The 16,095-nt window shown below is 38.3% G+C and overlaps 1 protein-coding gene across 1 annotated transcript in view; it reads left to right on the top strand.

The window, feature by feature from the left end:
* Window positions 1-16,095, top strand: part of SPAG1 (sperm associated antigen 1) — a 68,447-nt gene that overhangs the window by 37,352 nt on the left and 15,000 nt on the right. The window contains exons 10-12 of the mRNA XM_036740516.1: window positions 4,588-4,992; window positions 5,421-5,520; window positions 13,395-13,547. Of these exons, the coding sequence (XP_036596411.1) occupies window positions 4,588-4,992; window positions 5,421-5,520; window positions 13,395-13,547 (658 nt within the window). The remainder of the gene's footprint in view (window positions 1-4,587; window positions 4,993-5,420; window positions 5,521-13,394; window positions 13,548-16,095) is intronic.

Raw genomic sequence — 16,095 nt, 5'->3', positions numbered from 1 at the left:
TGAGCTTCCCCATACTTTCAGCCATACTTTTTGTTTTGAAAATTACTTTTCAGGTCACTCTCCAAGTTATTTTTTGAAAAATTTTTCAAATTCTTCCAAACTTCCCCAGTTTTGTTCCTCTTTCAATTACTTGCTTTCACTTCTGAACATCAGATCTTTTAGGTGAAACTATGACTGTACCATTTTAACACCATAATTTGCAAAAATTTCAGTCTCAAATGAGGGCTTTATGACCATTTACTTAGTGGCAAATAGAGGAATTGACTAGAAAATGAAAAAAAAAGATTGTGTGAATAGCCTCAGACATCCTTAAACTGGGTGAATCAATGAAGACATAGTACTATTTTTTTGCCTCTTTAAAAAGTTGTGCTTTCAAAAATAAAAGATCTCAAGGAGAAGTACTGTGGAGAAAGTTCTATTTCCAAAAAAAATAAATTAGGGATCCCAAAGAGAGGCAGTGAGAGAAGAGTGAACTTGAATTGGATGTAGAAGAACATATCCCAGATAAAGAGCTGTCAGGGAAAAGTTAAATAACTTGCCCAAGGCTACACAGCTAGTAAGAGGCAGAGCTAGGCACGAGCTAGTCCTTCTCCCTGGACTCCAAAAGCTGTGTTCTTTCTATGAGGCCTCAGTAAACTGGATTCAAAACCTGGATCTGACACATATGTGACCCTGATCCAATTGGTCACAGGAAAATGAGGGTAACACTACTAAACAAGGTTGTGATGAGGAAAATCTTGGTAAATCTTAAATCACTATATATGTGAGTTATTTTAAGACAGAAAGTCACTTTGTAGGAGTTTTTTATATTTCTTAAAACAAAAAATGACCCTTAGTAAATGAAAGCTAGATGCTTCAGTGTAAATGGAGCTCTGGCCTGAAGTCAAATACCAGAGAAAAAATACCACCTCAGGCACTTACGAGTTGTGTGACCCAGGGCAAGTTGTAGTATCGTTTTTGATTTGCCTCAGTTTCCTTAAATGTAAAATGGTGATAATAATAACACCTGCCTCTCAGGGTTGTTGCAAGGATCAAATGAGGTAAACTTGTGCTTAGCACAGTGCATAGCATTCAGTAGGCTCTGAATAAATTCTTCTGTCCGTCCTTCCTTCCTTCATTCCTCCCTCCCTTCCTCCCTTCCTTCCTTCCTTCTTCCCTTCCTTCCTTCCTTCCTTCCTTCCTTCCTTCCTTCCTTCCTTCCTCTTCCCACCTACTTCAAAATGTAAAATGAAAGGAAAAAGAAAAAAGCAAACATGTGTTTCCTAACCTTTAGGTCAAGGTTGGAGGACTTTTTTTTTTTTTTAACACTGAGGCAACTAACCCAAGGAAAAACAAATTGTAATCATAATGGGCTACAAAGAATATAAGCCTTCATTTAATAAATGCAACAAATAATGTTAAAATCCTTCAGGTTCATATTATGACTCAATAGGTTAGTAAGAAATAGAAAAAGAGAAAGAGGAAAGACAGGAAAGGAAGGAGAGAATTATCACTAAGAGAGGGAGGGGAAGAGAGAACCAAAGTGAAAGGAATGAGTCTTGGCCAGTATCTTCTCACGTCTGGGACCTCACTCTCTGCAGCCTCCATTCTCATCCCCCACCCCATGCCAAGTCTAGCCTCTTGTTTCTTAATTCCACTCCTTTTTCAACTCCCAGCAGCTTAAACCTCCTGGTGCACACTAGAACAGTAGTTATGTGCACACATCTCCTCCTCCAGCAGCTCAGGCAGGCTGAAGGCAAGGAACTCCTGGCCCTCCAGCTGGTGTCTTCTCTAATTCTGAGAGTGTCCCTTAAGCTTTGACAATGCCCCTCCTTAGTGACACGGACTCTTATTGCACATAGCTGTATTTGGTCATTTCTGCAGGAGTCAAAAGAAATGTAAAGACACTTGATTGTAGAGAACTCGATACAGGCTGGATGAAATTAAGCTGAGGGGCAGATACATTTGAAAGACTAGAAGCTTCCCATTCCTGTGACAGTGTTTAGGAGCACTAGGGAGCTGGGAGGACCTGTGGGTCAATCAAGCGTATTTATTAAGCCTCTGCAGTGTGGTAGGCAGTATGCCAGGATATAGAGTGCTGAGGATATACAACAACCAAAAAAACACACTTCAGCTGCTTAACAATTAAATACGAAGCTTGGTCCTTCTGATAAATTGGGAGGGGGGTGGGAATCACCTTGGGTTTTCTTTGACATTCGTGTTTGTTTTTGCACACCGAGTAAGATGGGCAGGTTGTGGAAGGTTGCCCCTTTTTCAGTTAGTGCTGCTCTGGGTACCTGCATTCATCGTTTACTACGTTTGTTGTTTGTTTACTTCCAGATCTCCTCCTAAGCCTGCTAGAGCCTTGCCACATCTTAGTTTTCTCTTTTGTGATGGCAGTTCATAAACTAGGTCATTTGTGATCCCTCTTCAGGAAGAGAGGGTATTAAAACTTGCCTCTAGGGCTTTACACCGAATCTTAAGAAAGCATAATTCTCTTGAGAAGGTTAAAACATTTTTCCTCTAGCTTCAACTGGGCCACATAAATAGAACTTTACTCATAATTTCCAAATTTTTGTAAGACAAAAATCAGAAGCTGACAGGCTTGTTGGAGATGGAAAAATTAAGTAACAATGCAGAGCAGTATTTCATTAAATGCCAAAATAAGTGGCAGAGATAGTAAATAGAGTATAGAGCACAGGGAAGGGAGAAATCAGCATGGGCTTGGAGTGGTCAGGGGAGGTCTCTTCCAAGAGGGGGCTAGGATTTGGATAGGTGAAGGGGCAAGGGAAAGACATTCTTGGGTGGGGGAGTAACAGGAGCAAAGATCTAAATCAAAGGGGCTAGTGAGAAAGCTGACCAGGTGGGTATAGAGGTGTAGGTGGGTAGGTAAGTTGCCAGGCAGGTATTCTGAAAGCACTGGAGAGCCATCAGGCAGGGCATTCCTAAACAAGAGGATGATATAAAGGAATTGGTATTTTATTTGGCTTGGGTGTGTAGTATATATTGGAGAGGGAAGGGACTGGAGGCCAAAAGACATGAAGAGACTAGGGTGGTGGCAAGGAATAGAAAAGAAAATGTGAAGACTGGGTTTCCACTAGTACTAATTGTGCTTCCACCCACCCTAACTATGTTAGTTTTGGTAGGTGCATGGGTAGGAGAGGCCAAGCTAAGTATACCAGAGCTGCCTTATATTTAGAGCCCATAATGATATCCTTTTAATAATGGAGTCCAAATCATACACTTCTTATACTTGATTGGACCTTAGTTCCAGGCATGGTAGGTGCTTAGTAAATGCTTCTTGATTGATTGACCATCACCATTATTTGGTGATGTATTTTTAAATTAAATGACCAAATGACCTTTCACTGATTTCTCAAGAGAATAAGTCCTAATTACAAAATAAAACCCAACTCAGGATGCTAAACGTTTCCTGTTACCCTTATTCATTCAATTTCTACCTTTCATATATTGGTTTCACTACGTATAAAGCACATTGAATAATATTTCTAGTCAAAATTACAAATTAGGTCTTTGCTTGGAAGCAAACCAATCATCACATTAGTTAAGTGTGACATCATATGTAATACTACCTTGAAGTTTTGAAGTTTTAGTTGTGGCCAACTCTTGGTGGCCTCATTTAGGTTTTTATTTATTTTTTGGCAAAGATACTAGAGTAGTTTACCATTTCCTTCTCTAGCTCATTTGACAGATGAGGAAACTGAGGCAAACTGGGTTAAGTGACTTCCCCAGGGTCACACAGCTAGTAAGTGTATGAGGCTAGATTTGAACTCAGGAAGAAGGGTCATCATGAGCCATCCCTGAAACCTCAAATGACTCTGAGATTTATCAGCTGAGGCTGGATTTAATCTTTATCAGTAGAGGGCATTTCCACTACTGACACATCAAAGAGCCTGGAAGTATTGGTACATATTTTAAATATTTTATGCTTGAAAATTTCAGTGAGCTACCGTATATCTTTTTTTTTTCAAGGAGATCATTTGAAAATAATTCATTAATCAAAATTCACCCTCATTTTATTTTCACCTTTTACAAATGACTGTGGTCTGTAATGGGAGGAAGCAAGTAGAGAACATGTGTATAATTTTGATGTTATCTAAAAGTCCTCCTTGCCATTAAAGCTGAGTCATATTAATTCATGAAATATTATTGAAAGGAACAATAATATTATTGTTGCATATATTACTTAAACAGTAATTTGACAATAAGTTAGTCGATAGTGAAAAAATTGAATCCTAGTGACTCATTCCTAATGTCATTATTTGATTAGTTCTGTATTTAAAGAGTTAATGTTGCAGGACACAAACCTGCAATTCAGTAGCACAAGACTGAAGGTCCTGAGGAGAAACAGGGGTGGCAAAGGGAAAGCAGCCCTGGCTGTAACACCTTCTTAGAGTAGTGTAGGCTTTCACTCCCTAGGTGTTTGTCTGGCATCTTCAGGTACATGTTTTTGGTCCCGATTTTCTCAAAAACCCCACTGCCCAGTTACCTGGGGTTCAGTTCCTGGCGGGTACACCCCTCTGTTGTGTTCACAGTAGTTTCTTCTGATGATGCAAACTCTAACCTCCTTAATCAACTTCCTTATAGAAACCGATGTGCCCGTGGGAGGAGAGCAGAGAAGTGACCAGACTGAAATGGGAAATGTGCAGAATAAGTTTACTGGCAAAGGCAATAGGAAAAAGTCACGAGGAAAGGAGGCCCAGAAGTGCGGAGAGCGCACCTTGACTGGAGGCACCTCCGAGGGGCAGAACGTCAAGCCTTCACCCGAGCCCAGAGGCGAAGTCAATGGCCATCTCGGGAGAGACGGAACTGCGGGTGGGAGCCGTGGAGCCAAGGAGGTCTCCAGACCTGAACGGGCTCCCTCTCCTCGGCCCCTTCCCCCCGCCACTGCCGCAGACCTGAAAAACGAAGGAAATGAGCTGTTCAAGAACGGGCAGTTTGGGGAGGCACTGCTTAAATACTCACAGGCAGTGGAAAAAGTCCAGGGTTCAGGTGAGGTGTCATGTGATTTGACTTCGTTTCATGGAATGCCTAACTTCATGACAAACAAAACGATTGCTGCTCATTTTATTTGCAGGAATCATAGCATAAAAATCTAAGCCCAGCCCTTTTGAGTGACAGGAATTTGCCGTCTATAAATTCCTTTCTAATGAATAGTGAAGACACGATCTGATTTATGAGTGATAACTGGCAAGGAGTAGGAAGTAATTTGAAACGTTGCTTTGAAGGAGTCCTGTTTTACATGTTGTGATTGCTGATTTTGTGATGGCTGCATAGGGAATAAAGGATAGCCCCTGGAAGTTTTGCAGCATCAGCAAAAATTGGTACTGCAGTGCAACCCGCAAGCTGCAGGGATCTTTGAAGTCTAAGGGAAGAGGGCTTTGATAATTAATTTAAACTGTATTTATGTATAATTTTAGGAAGTGAAAATGCCGATGAACTAAGTGTCTTATACTCCAATAGAGCAGCATGTTACCTCAAGGAAGGCAATTGCAGCCGCTGCGTTGAAGATTGTAACAGGTAAATTACACCCTTCGGGGTCTGGAGGAGGTTGTGTGATGTCTACATTTTGCATGCATGTCCATTGTTTGGTTTTTGTTTTGTTTTTTTACATTTCTTGATAAGGACCTAATTTGGCTAGAAATGTAGCCTACTTCACAAGTAATAAGGAGGCACCCAAAGTTTCTGAGCAGGTAAATGATGGAACAAAAGGGTGGTTTAGTAAAAATTAATCTGGAGGCAATACAAAGGATGAATTGAATAGGGAAGAATCTGATGACCCAAATACCAGTGAAGAGTCAAGATTTGATTTTTGTGAGGCAGTTGGGGTTAAGTGACTTGCTCAGGGTCACACAGCTAGTAAGTGTCAAGTGTCTGAGGCTGAATTTGAACCAAGGTCCTCCTGACTCCAGTTCCAATGCTCTATCCACTCCACTCTACTCGCTGCCTCTTATAGTCAAGTTTTGAAATAAAGGTAGGTGTGTATATTGTGTGTATATAACGAATCTTGTATCTACTATTTTTGCCTAGATTGCTTACTATTAGAGACCCCTTCCTAGTCTCCCTGTCTTAAGACTGTTCTACTTCACTCTCCTCCTGAGCACTTCATCCAGGTTAATCTTCCCAAAGCATCATTTTGATCAAGTGTTGTAATGAAAAGAGGGTTTCAAGTTCTTAGGCCTGGGTTTGGCTTGGTTTAGCCCTGGTTTAGCACTGCTACTGCTGCTACTTACTACCCATGCTACCATTTAACCTGTCTGGCCCAAGTTTTGTATCTGTAAAATTGGGAAGTTGTACTAACTAGATCAGGGGTGGGGAACCTTCAGCCTCAAGGCCACATGGGGCCCTCTACCTCCTCAAATGAGGACTCTTCAGTCAAACCCTTTCTAGCAGCACCCCTGTACTAGATTATCTTTAAATTTCCCTTCTATTCCCTTCTAAACCCAGTGACTCCACAATTATGTCATCCACTTGCTCAAAAACTTCTCATGTGATACAGTCAGCTTTTTATTATTGCTGTTTGTATACGTATTATCATGTCTTTAGATTATAAAGTTCTGGAGGTCAGTCATACCATTTAAGCTTTGTGCTTTTTATAATTGCTGGCAGTATGGCTTGTATGTAGTTGAAACAAATAAATACAAAAAGATACAAAAGTAAATACAAAAATAAATATTTGTTGAACGTATGATGCTAATGTGACTTAAATACCTCAATACAGTAAAGTACCAAGTTATATCCTGGAAAGGAGGCTATTTCCCTGAACGACAAATACTGAGTTTTCTTGTACCATTGAATAGTTTCACATTTTGGACCAAGAGGGGACTTTTTAAGTGCATTAGGGCAGTAGATTTCTGTCAGACCTGAAAGAGTTAATTTTCCTTCCATAAGATGAATGGCTTACTCTTTTTCTTGTTGGCAGGATTAGTTCCATTAAGTGGGTCAGAGAACTTGTTACTCAAAAAATACTTCATAATATTTGTAACTAAATTCTACAAACTTTTAGGTCTTTAATTTTGCCATGATCACATTTTCAGATTTATAGTTTCAAAAAATTTATTACCAAATAAGTGACTGACTTCTGGTTGACCCATAAACTTCATTTTTTTTTTTTTACACAAAGTTCTTAAGAAAATGAACAATTGGCATTTGTCTCAGTGGAGCAGACAAACAATACAACACCTCTTCTAGAGATCGTGTGCACTTTGAGCTTTGTAGGACACAAAGCCTTATGTGATGGAAGGCCAAGAGCCTTCAGTCTCTTAAGTAGTATATCTTTCTGTTACTGTGTAATCCAAGTACTTATAGGACATTATTGCTTTCTTTATTAGTGCATTTTCCTAGTAACGGCACTGTATCCTGACTTGTGGCTAGACCTGAGTCCTCAACAGTCAGCACTTCTGTTAAGCTATGAGCTTCCTTCCTTTACCTGGTTTTGAGATTCTGTCACTTACTAATGAGTGATGTTCAATGTTAGTGAAGTGCCTGGAGGGCATGAAAGATCTAACTTCTAAAGTTGATGGAGTGTAAATTCTTGAATGGTTATTGCTTTAGGAGATAATCTACTATCTTGGGAAGTAAGATTGCTTTGGGCTGGGAGGGTCCTTAGAAAGAAACTTTATTTAAAGAGCAAGGAATCTAGCTCAGCTGATTAGAATATTAGAGTGCTGTGTTTGTCCTTCATTTTCAAAGAGGACCATGGCATCAGGAAAATGATGACATGACTTGCAGTTGACTTTGATTTGAAGGAGGGAGGGCTGTGCAAAGACACCAGCCTCACTTTCTCCTCCAGAGCTGTCTGGATCCAGTGACCAGATATTCATCAGGATGACTGGAGATGGCCCAGGATGCCTTGGGAGACCCTGGCCCTTTTAGGCTAAGACCTTTTCAGGTTCTCACTTAGAGTAAAGTGAACACCCTTTCAGTGAATAGGCCTATTCACTGATTAGAGTATAATGTCAAAAAGATAGGTGTATGTATTCTATAATCCACTCTTTCCAAATGTTTTCTGACAATGGCAACTGTTAGCCCTGAGCTAGGAAACCATTCTAGGATGACCCAGTGTTTATTCTGGAGGATTCTGTCTTGGTTTGATTTCATTTTTCGCTTAGCATGGATATTTTGGGGTTGAAGGTATGTCTTTTTCGGCAAATGGGTGACACCGGAATACCACATCATCATCATCATGGATAACGTTTATAAAGTGCTTACTTTGTACCAGGCACTGTGCTAAGCACTTTACAATTATCATATCATTTAATTGTTGCAACAGCCTTGGGACATAGGTGCAGTCATTATCCCCATTTTGCAGATAAGGAAATTTAAGCAAATATGGGGTTAAGTGAGTTGCTCGGAGTCACACAGCTAATAAGTGTCTTAGGCTGGATTTGAACCCAGGTCTTCCTGATGGCACTTTTATCAAACACCAAGTATACATTGTGCCTCTTATAGCAAACACCAGGGCACAAGCCATTAGCCCTGCCTTGACACTGGAGTCATAGAGAAGAGATAGGAGTACTCACATGAATTATTTTTCTCTCTTTGAATATTCCTCATGAATGTATGTAGTGGTCTCCAGGTAAGAGATATATTTAAATAAGGATTCCTTCCTTTTTTTGTACTGCCTTCTCCTTCCTTCCTCTTTCTTCACAACAGAGATACTTTCATCTCCCTGAGAGATGTTCCATATATATAGAGATATCTAGAGTGAAGTCTTGGAGCCAGATGAAGATGTATTACATATTCAGTTCTTTGGAATTCTGGGGCGTGTTTCTTCTTGTCCACATTTGGTGCAAGGAACAAGAAATCTTTATATACTTATATGTAGTGGATATCAGGGTTTAATTTTTTTCAATGAACAAAATCCATCATATATCCTTCCCATTGGGAAAAAAAAGAAAAAGAAAGAAAAAACAAAACCCTTGTAACAAGTATGCACAGTCTAGCAAAACAAAATCTCATTTTGTACCTTGAGTGCTTTGTCAGGAGATGGGTAGCATGTGTCATCATGAGTCCTCTGGAATCATGGTTGGTCAGTTGAGTTGATTAGAGTTCTTAAGTCTTTCAAAGTTGTTTTTACATTATTGTTATTGTGTATGTTGTTCACCTGGTTCTGCGTACTTCATTCTATATCAGTTCATACAGATCTTCCCAAGTTTCTTTGAAACTCTCCTTTTTATTACCTATTACCTCTAGGAGCAAATACACAATGTTCTATTTGGCATTCAAAGCCCTCCACAACCTCACCCCCTCCTACCTTTCCTGTCTTCTTATACTGTACTCCTTGACACATTCTTTGAACCAGTGACACTGGCCCTCCAGCTGTTCCATGAACAGGACACTCCATCTCTTAGCCCTGGGCATTTTCTCAGGTTGTCCCACATACCTGGAATGCTCTCCTTCCTCTGCTCTGACTACTGACCTCTCTGGCTTCCTTTAAGTCTCAAGTAAAATCCCATTTTCCGCAGGAAGTCTTCCTTAACCCTTCTTAATTCTAGTGCTTTCACTCTTTTAATTAGTTCTTATGTATTTTGTATATAGCTTGCTTTGTATAAATGTGTTTACCTGCTGTCTCCCCCATTAGAGTATAACTGTCTGAGGGCAGAGTCCCTTTTGCCTCTTTTTGTATCCTCAGCCCTTAGTCCACTGCCTGGCACATAGAAGGTACTTAGATGTTTATGGAATTGAATTCAGTTGAATTCATAATTTCTTACAGCACAATAGTATTCCATTATATTCATATACCATAATTTGTTCAGCCATTCCTCAATTGAGGGGTGCCCCCTTAGGTTCCAGTTCTTTTCCACCACAAAAAGAGCTGCTATAAATGCCTTTACACTTAAGGGTCCTTTTCCTCTTTTGATTTCTCTGGATTGTAGATCTAGTAGTTGTATCACTGGGTCAAAGAGTGCAGATCTGAACAACTTTTGGGGTATAGTTCCAAATTACTTTCTAGAACAGATAAATTAGTTTATAGCTCCAGCCACAAGTATATTAGTATAACTGCTTTTCCTCAGCCCTTCTAGCATTTGTCATTTTCTTTTTTTGTCACCTCTGCCAATCTGATGGTTGTGAGGTGGAACCTCAAATTTGCTTTGATTTGCACTTTCTCATCACCCTTAATTCTAGTGCCTTCCTTCTGTTGATTATCTTTGATTAATGTCACCCTACCGCAGGTCTGTGTCACTTCTTGCCTGGAACGTTGTGCTAGTTTCCTGACTTGTCTCCTACCTCTAGTCTCTTCCCCCCTCCAACCTGTCCTTTATGAAGCTGCCATAATAATCTTCCTAAAGCAGAGATCTGGTCATGACATTTCCCTTCTTAAAAACCTATAGAAGCTCCCAACTGGCCATGGTTTATAATACATCTAAGGCATTTAAGGCCCTCCACAGTCTTTCCCAATCTTCCTTTACACCTTTCTTTCCTATTACCTCCTGTGATCCAGCCAAACTGGATTATTAGCTGTTACACAATCTGTTCCTGCTGGCTCTCGTTTTCGTATATTTATGCAGGTAGTTCCCTGCACCTGGAATTCATCCTACCTCATTCTTGCTATTGAAAGCTTCTTTCTGTTCTCCAGTTGATATGGTTAAAGGATATGAACAGGCAGTTTTCAGATGAAGAAATCAAAGCTATCTATAGTTACATGAAGAAGTGTTCTAAATAACTTTTGATTAGAAAAATGCAAATTAAAACAACTCTGAGGTACCACATCATACTTATCAGTTGCGCTAATATTACAAAAAAAGAAAATGATAAGTGTTGGAGAGAATGTGGGAAAATTGGGACACTGAGGCACTGTTGGTGGAGTTGTGAACTGATCTAACCATTCTAGAGAGCAATTTGGAACTATGGGCAACCAAACTGTTCATACCCTTTGACCCAACAATACCACAACTATGTCTGTATCCCAAAGAGATCATGAAAAGGGGGAAAGGACCTACATGAACAAAAATATTTATAGCAGCTCTTTTTGTGGTAACAAAAAATTGGAAATTGAAGGGATGCTCATTATTTGGGGAATGGCTGAATAAGTTGTGGTATATGAATGTAATGGAATACTTGTGTGCAATAAGAAATGATGAGCGTCAGGTAGATTTCAGAAAAACCTGAAAAACTTGTATGAACTGATGCAAAGTAAAATGAGCAGAACCAGGAAAACATTGTACAAAGGAACAGCAACATTGTGTGATGACTATCTATGTGATCCAAGACAGTTATAAAGCTTTAATGCTGGAAACTGCTATCCATGTCCAGAGAAAGAACTGATGGAGGCTGAGTGCGGATCAAAACATACTATTTTTCACTTACCTTATTTTTTCTTGTGTTTTTTTTTTCTTTTGGTCTGATTCTTCTTTCACAGCTGTGACTATTATGGAAATATGTTTTACATGATTGCACATATATAACCTATATCAAATTGTTTACCATCTCAGGGAGGTAGGGAGGGAGAAAAATTAGGAAGTCTAAATCTTATAAAATGAATGCTAAAAGTGTTTTTACATATAATTGGAAAAAAACCCAAAATACTATTAAAAAAAAAAAGAACTCTTCTTTCAAGGCCCAATGCAGGTGCCTGTTCTTTGAATCATTCCCTGATTCCTTCCCCATCTCCACTCCCACAGGTGAAAGGGTCTCTTACTCTGCAAATTATCCTAAAGATTTTTGAATCTATCTTTTGCTCCTATCATATTCTGTCTTATATTATTTGTATACAAGTCATCTCCTAGTAGATTGTAAGCTCCTTGAATAGTTATTGGTTTAGGAGGAGATAATCTACTGTCTTCCTTCAGGCAGGGAGTTTCCTTAGAAAGAAGCTATGTCTGAAGGGCAAGGGATCTAGCTCAGCTGATTAGAGCATAATGTCAAAAGGATAGGTTTGTGTGTTCTATAATCTGCTCTTTCCAAATGCATTTTGATAATGGTGACCATTAGCCCCAAGCTAGGAAACCAGTCTAGGATGATCCAGTGTTTATTCTGGAGGATCAAGTTTGTGTCTTGGTTTGATTTCATCTTGTGTTTAGCATAGCTATTTTGGGGTTGAAGGTAATGTCTTTTTTGGCAAATGGATGACACTGGAACCATGGAAATCTTTGGCAGCCTACCACATCATCATCATCATCACAGATAGTGTTTATACAGTGCTTACTACATGCCAGGCACTGTGCTAAGCACTTCACAATTATTATATCATTTAATTGTCACAACAGGCCTGGGACATAGGTGCAGTCATTATCCTCATTTTACAGATAAGGAAACTAAAGCAAATAGGGGTTAAGTGACTTGCCCAAGATCACACAGCTGCCCCACAAACTCCTTCTCCCTAAGCTAGATGGGTGTTCAGTGCCCACTGTCAGTCACTCCTTTCACCTTCTTTCTCCAATCACCTCTTCTTACTCCCTCAGTTGATCTGAAGCTTTAGTAAAGCTTTAGCTATACTCAGATACATAAATGAACGGTTCTTTCATTCATTCAACAAGAAGCTGTGATGGACTACTCACTTTGTATCAGGCACTGTGTGCATGGTGTATGCTGGGATACATTAACAAAAATTGAAAGTCTTTCTCCTCCAGAACCTTACAGTCTTTTCTCCACCATGATTTAGAAGCATACTTTTGCCTGACCTGGAAAAGACTTCTTCATGACCACCTTTAGGGTTTGACTTTAAACTCACCTGCTGGAGAATGGCTTCCCAGAATCCCCTCCAGCCTCTCTGTTGAGCCTCTTCCAGCCCTATTATTTATTCAGTTTGTGGGTATGTTTCTTTATACTTGCTAACCTATTGTTTTGTAATTTTATGACTGCCCAAGTCTACTTTGTAATGGAGCATTTATTTTGCAACTCTTTAATCCAATTGTGTCTTGTTGTGTATTGTAGCTTAGAGGCTTACCTGGGCACTTGTCCACTTAGGAGACTTGTGAACTCCATGAAAGCTAAATTCAGTATCTCCCTCATGTGCAGTACAATGCCCTCTACATGGTAGGGCCTTAGAACTGTTGTTCTGAGTTGTTTGTTTCCTTCCTGCCCTCTGTTGAATGCTGGCTGTAGACACAGCTGATTTCCAAGACTGTGGCGAAGTGCCAGACTGAGGGGTTTGCCTTTAGTCGAAGAGACAAAACTGACAAACGTGAAACAATGAAAAAATAAATGAAATGGCAAAGTATGTGGTTTTGAATTGGCTTCTAAATAACATTTTGTAAATTCCATTTTGTATTTAGCTATTCATGCCCTGTTCTGACTTCGCTCTTCTGCTATGCCATCAGACCACTAAGAGGAAATTGCAGCCATGTGCCCTTTTGAGGACATGATTCTACATTGTATAATCATTCTGAATTTCATTTTTGAAAATTAAAAATATTTTAACTTACATCTTGTAATTTTTCCTTTTCATTTAGGGCCCTGGAACTTCATCCATTTTCTATAAAACCTCTCTTGAGACGAGCTGTAGCATATGAAACCATGGAACAGTATCGAAAAGCATATGTAGATTATAAAACAGTATTGCAGATAGACAACAGAATACAGGCAGCAAATGACAGCATTAACAGGTAAGCTAATTTTTGTACTTTGCAGAAAGGCTAGTATATTTTTAATTAAGTTTAATTGCTTTTAATTGATTCTCCAAGTTGGATATCACAGAATTTTAGATTTAACAGTTTTTCAAGGAAAGTAGAATAACTGTATGCTTGCTGAGAGTAGTTGAAATCACAGTAATGTTACTATTACTACTCCAACTTCTTTTTTCTGCATTAATCAAAGAAAGTCTCTGCCTGGGACTTGGTTACTGACTTTCTTTTAATTTCTTTTAATTTACTTTCCACTTCTGCCATCTTCAGTGATCCTGTGTTTCACAATCCATTTCAAAAGTTAAGTCTTTACTGGTGCAGCTTTCTTTTTTGGTGGGGAAGGGACAACAAAGAATATATCTCTTTTCTGATTAAATCCTATATAGATATAATCACAAACACCTTTAAATATTCCTGTGGTTTCTCATCTGTGTCAATGTTTTTCCTCTGTAATGCTTAAAAATCTCACAGATCTTCCCACCACCACATGATAGTAGTATATTATTAGTCAAGTTAATCAGCATTAATTAAATGCCTACCTTGTCCCACAAAAAAAGGCAAAAATATTGTTCCTGCCTCAAGGAACTCAAAGTATTCTGAGAAAGACAAAATAGCTTCTCCTTATAAAAAGTGGTTAGGGGACTCATTTATTTAACTTTTTTAGGTTAAAAAGTCTTTTTCTTACAACAACTCTAGGAGGTGAGTAGGGCTAAATTATTTAAGTTATTAAATTAATAAAATATATAAAATATAATGTAGTATTTATAATATATATTATACCATTATATAATATATCATAAAATGTATCTATAAATATATAAAATAAAAATAATTAATAAAATTAATAAATTAAAAATTATTAGCCCTCTTTTAGAGAAGAGGAAGTTGAATCTTGGAGATAGTAACAGAGATGGCAAATGGCTTGTCCATGGTCATGTGGTTAATAAGGGACAGAGCTGGGATTAAAACTGAGTTGACCAGATCCTAGGTTAACACTCACTCCTTCCAACATACCATACGACCAAATTCTGAAGCAGGAGATGGACATGAGAAAAGTAGTGTTTTGGATTTTGTCAGGCTGTGATGGGCAGGATAGATTAGAGGGGGGAACACACAGAGTCAAATTCCAATATCTCTACATTTTTTCCCAGTATTTATTTATATTGATGAGGGCCCCCCTTTTTAAAAAAAATTCCTTTTTACTTACTGTTTAGGAAGTCTTGAAGGCTTTATTCTCTTTGTGGCTATATAATTTTGTAATCTTGTTAGAGGACTTAGCTGTGTATAAAGGTGAAAGTGTATATGCCCAATTACAGATGAAATTATTTTTTAATTTCAATAATTGTTTGTTAATTTCATAATTGTTTGCTTTTTTGCTATAATAAATTTCAGTAAAGGGAAACTGACCATCAGTTATTTAAAAAAAATACATGTTCATTTTATTCTTGTCCTCTTTTAACCATATTCCTCTCTTCCTCTCTAGGCATTTCTTATGTTTCTAGATTTCCCTGCACATAGCTATTTACTCCCTGGCAACACATCACCCTTTTTCCAGCTGCTTCTTCCTTCTTCTCTGCTGGTAATTCATTTTTTTGCTTGCAAATTCTTTCTCTAAAGCTCCTTTTCCATCTGCAATTTGAGATGGTTTTTATTTATTTTCTACACTGAAGTATATGTGTAAACACAAGTAAATACAAGATCTCTGATACAGAGACTGACATGAAGCTGACAATCTGAAGTAAATCGTGTGAATCCCACTAATTCTCAATAAATCACATTAGTGTCAGGTGGGCAACAACTATTGTTACCCATGTATGGTTAGAAATGCATTATTCTAAGAGAGGGTACCATTTTGGTTTGTAATCTTAAATGGGAAGTCTTCCAATTTATTTGAAATAAGCCCAAAGATCATGATTTTTAAAAGTATATTAGAATTTTTAAAAGTATGTTAGTATTTTTCTTATAGTCACTAGTAAATGCCAAATGTAAAGTGTGTTATGGGAGTATGTCGTTCTCTATTTTGTGTGCCTTGTAAATGTATAAATAATATAGCTGGGATAATTTTAGAGACTAAAAATACAAGGTAAGAATATCATTAACTATCAGAATGTTTTAAGAGAAAGTGAATACTATGTAACATTTATTTCTCCTAACAGTTTTATTATTTTAAACCACTCACTATACAGTTAGGATCTAAAACTGCTGGTGTGGATTTGGTTATTTTTAAGAATAAAACTTGGCTAATTTATATAATAATTAAATGTTGAAGGAAACCTTCACCCAGGTCTACTAAATGCCAGTCTTGCAATTCACCTCTTAAAAAAGTAAGCTTTTAAATGTGCCTGTGGCCAAATCAGTAATATATTAGTGAGAAAAAACTTTCTTTTAATAAAAATTATATCAATTTTATTTAGTAGTTTGGCACTCACTGCAACATTTTGTGTTTCTGAAGCCTCTTTAGTCTGTTGTGTACTTAGATGGCAACAGTGGCTGAAAACAACTTGGGTTTATGTGTTTTGCCCAAAGGAAC

Source organism: Trichosurus vulpecula, chromosome 1, assembly GCF_011100635.1.
Source record: "Trichosurus vulpecula isolate mTriVul1 chromosome 1, mTriVul1.pri, whole genome shotgun sequence".
Taxonomy (NCBI): domain Eukaryota; kingdom Metazoa; phylum Chordata; class Mammalia; order Diprotodontia; family Phalangeridae; genus Trichosurus; species Trichosurus vulpecula.
Note: the sequence above shows the minus strand (reverse complement) of the source record. Positions and strands in the feature narration are given on the sequence as shown.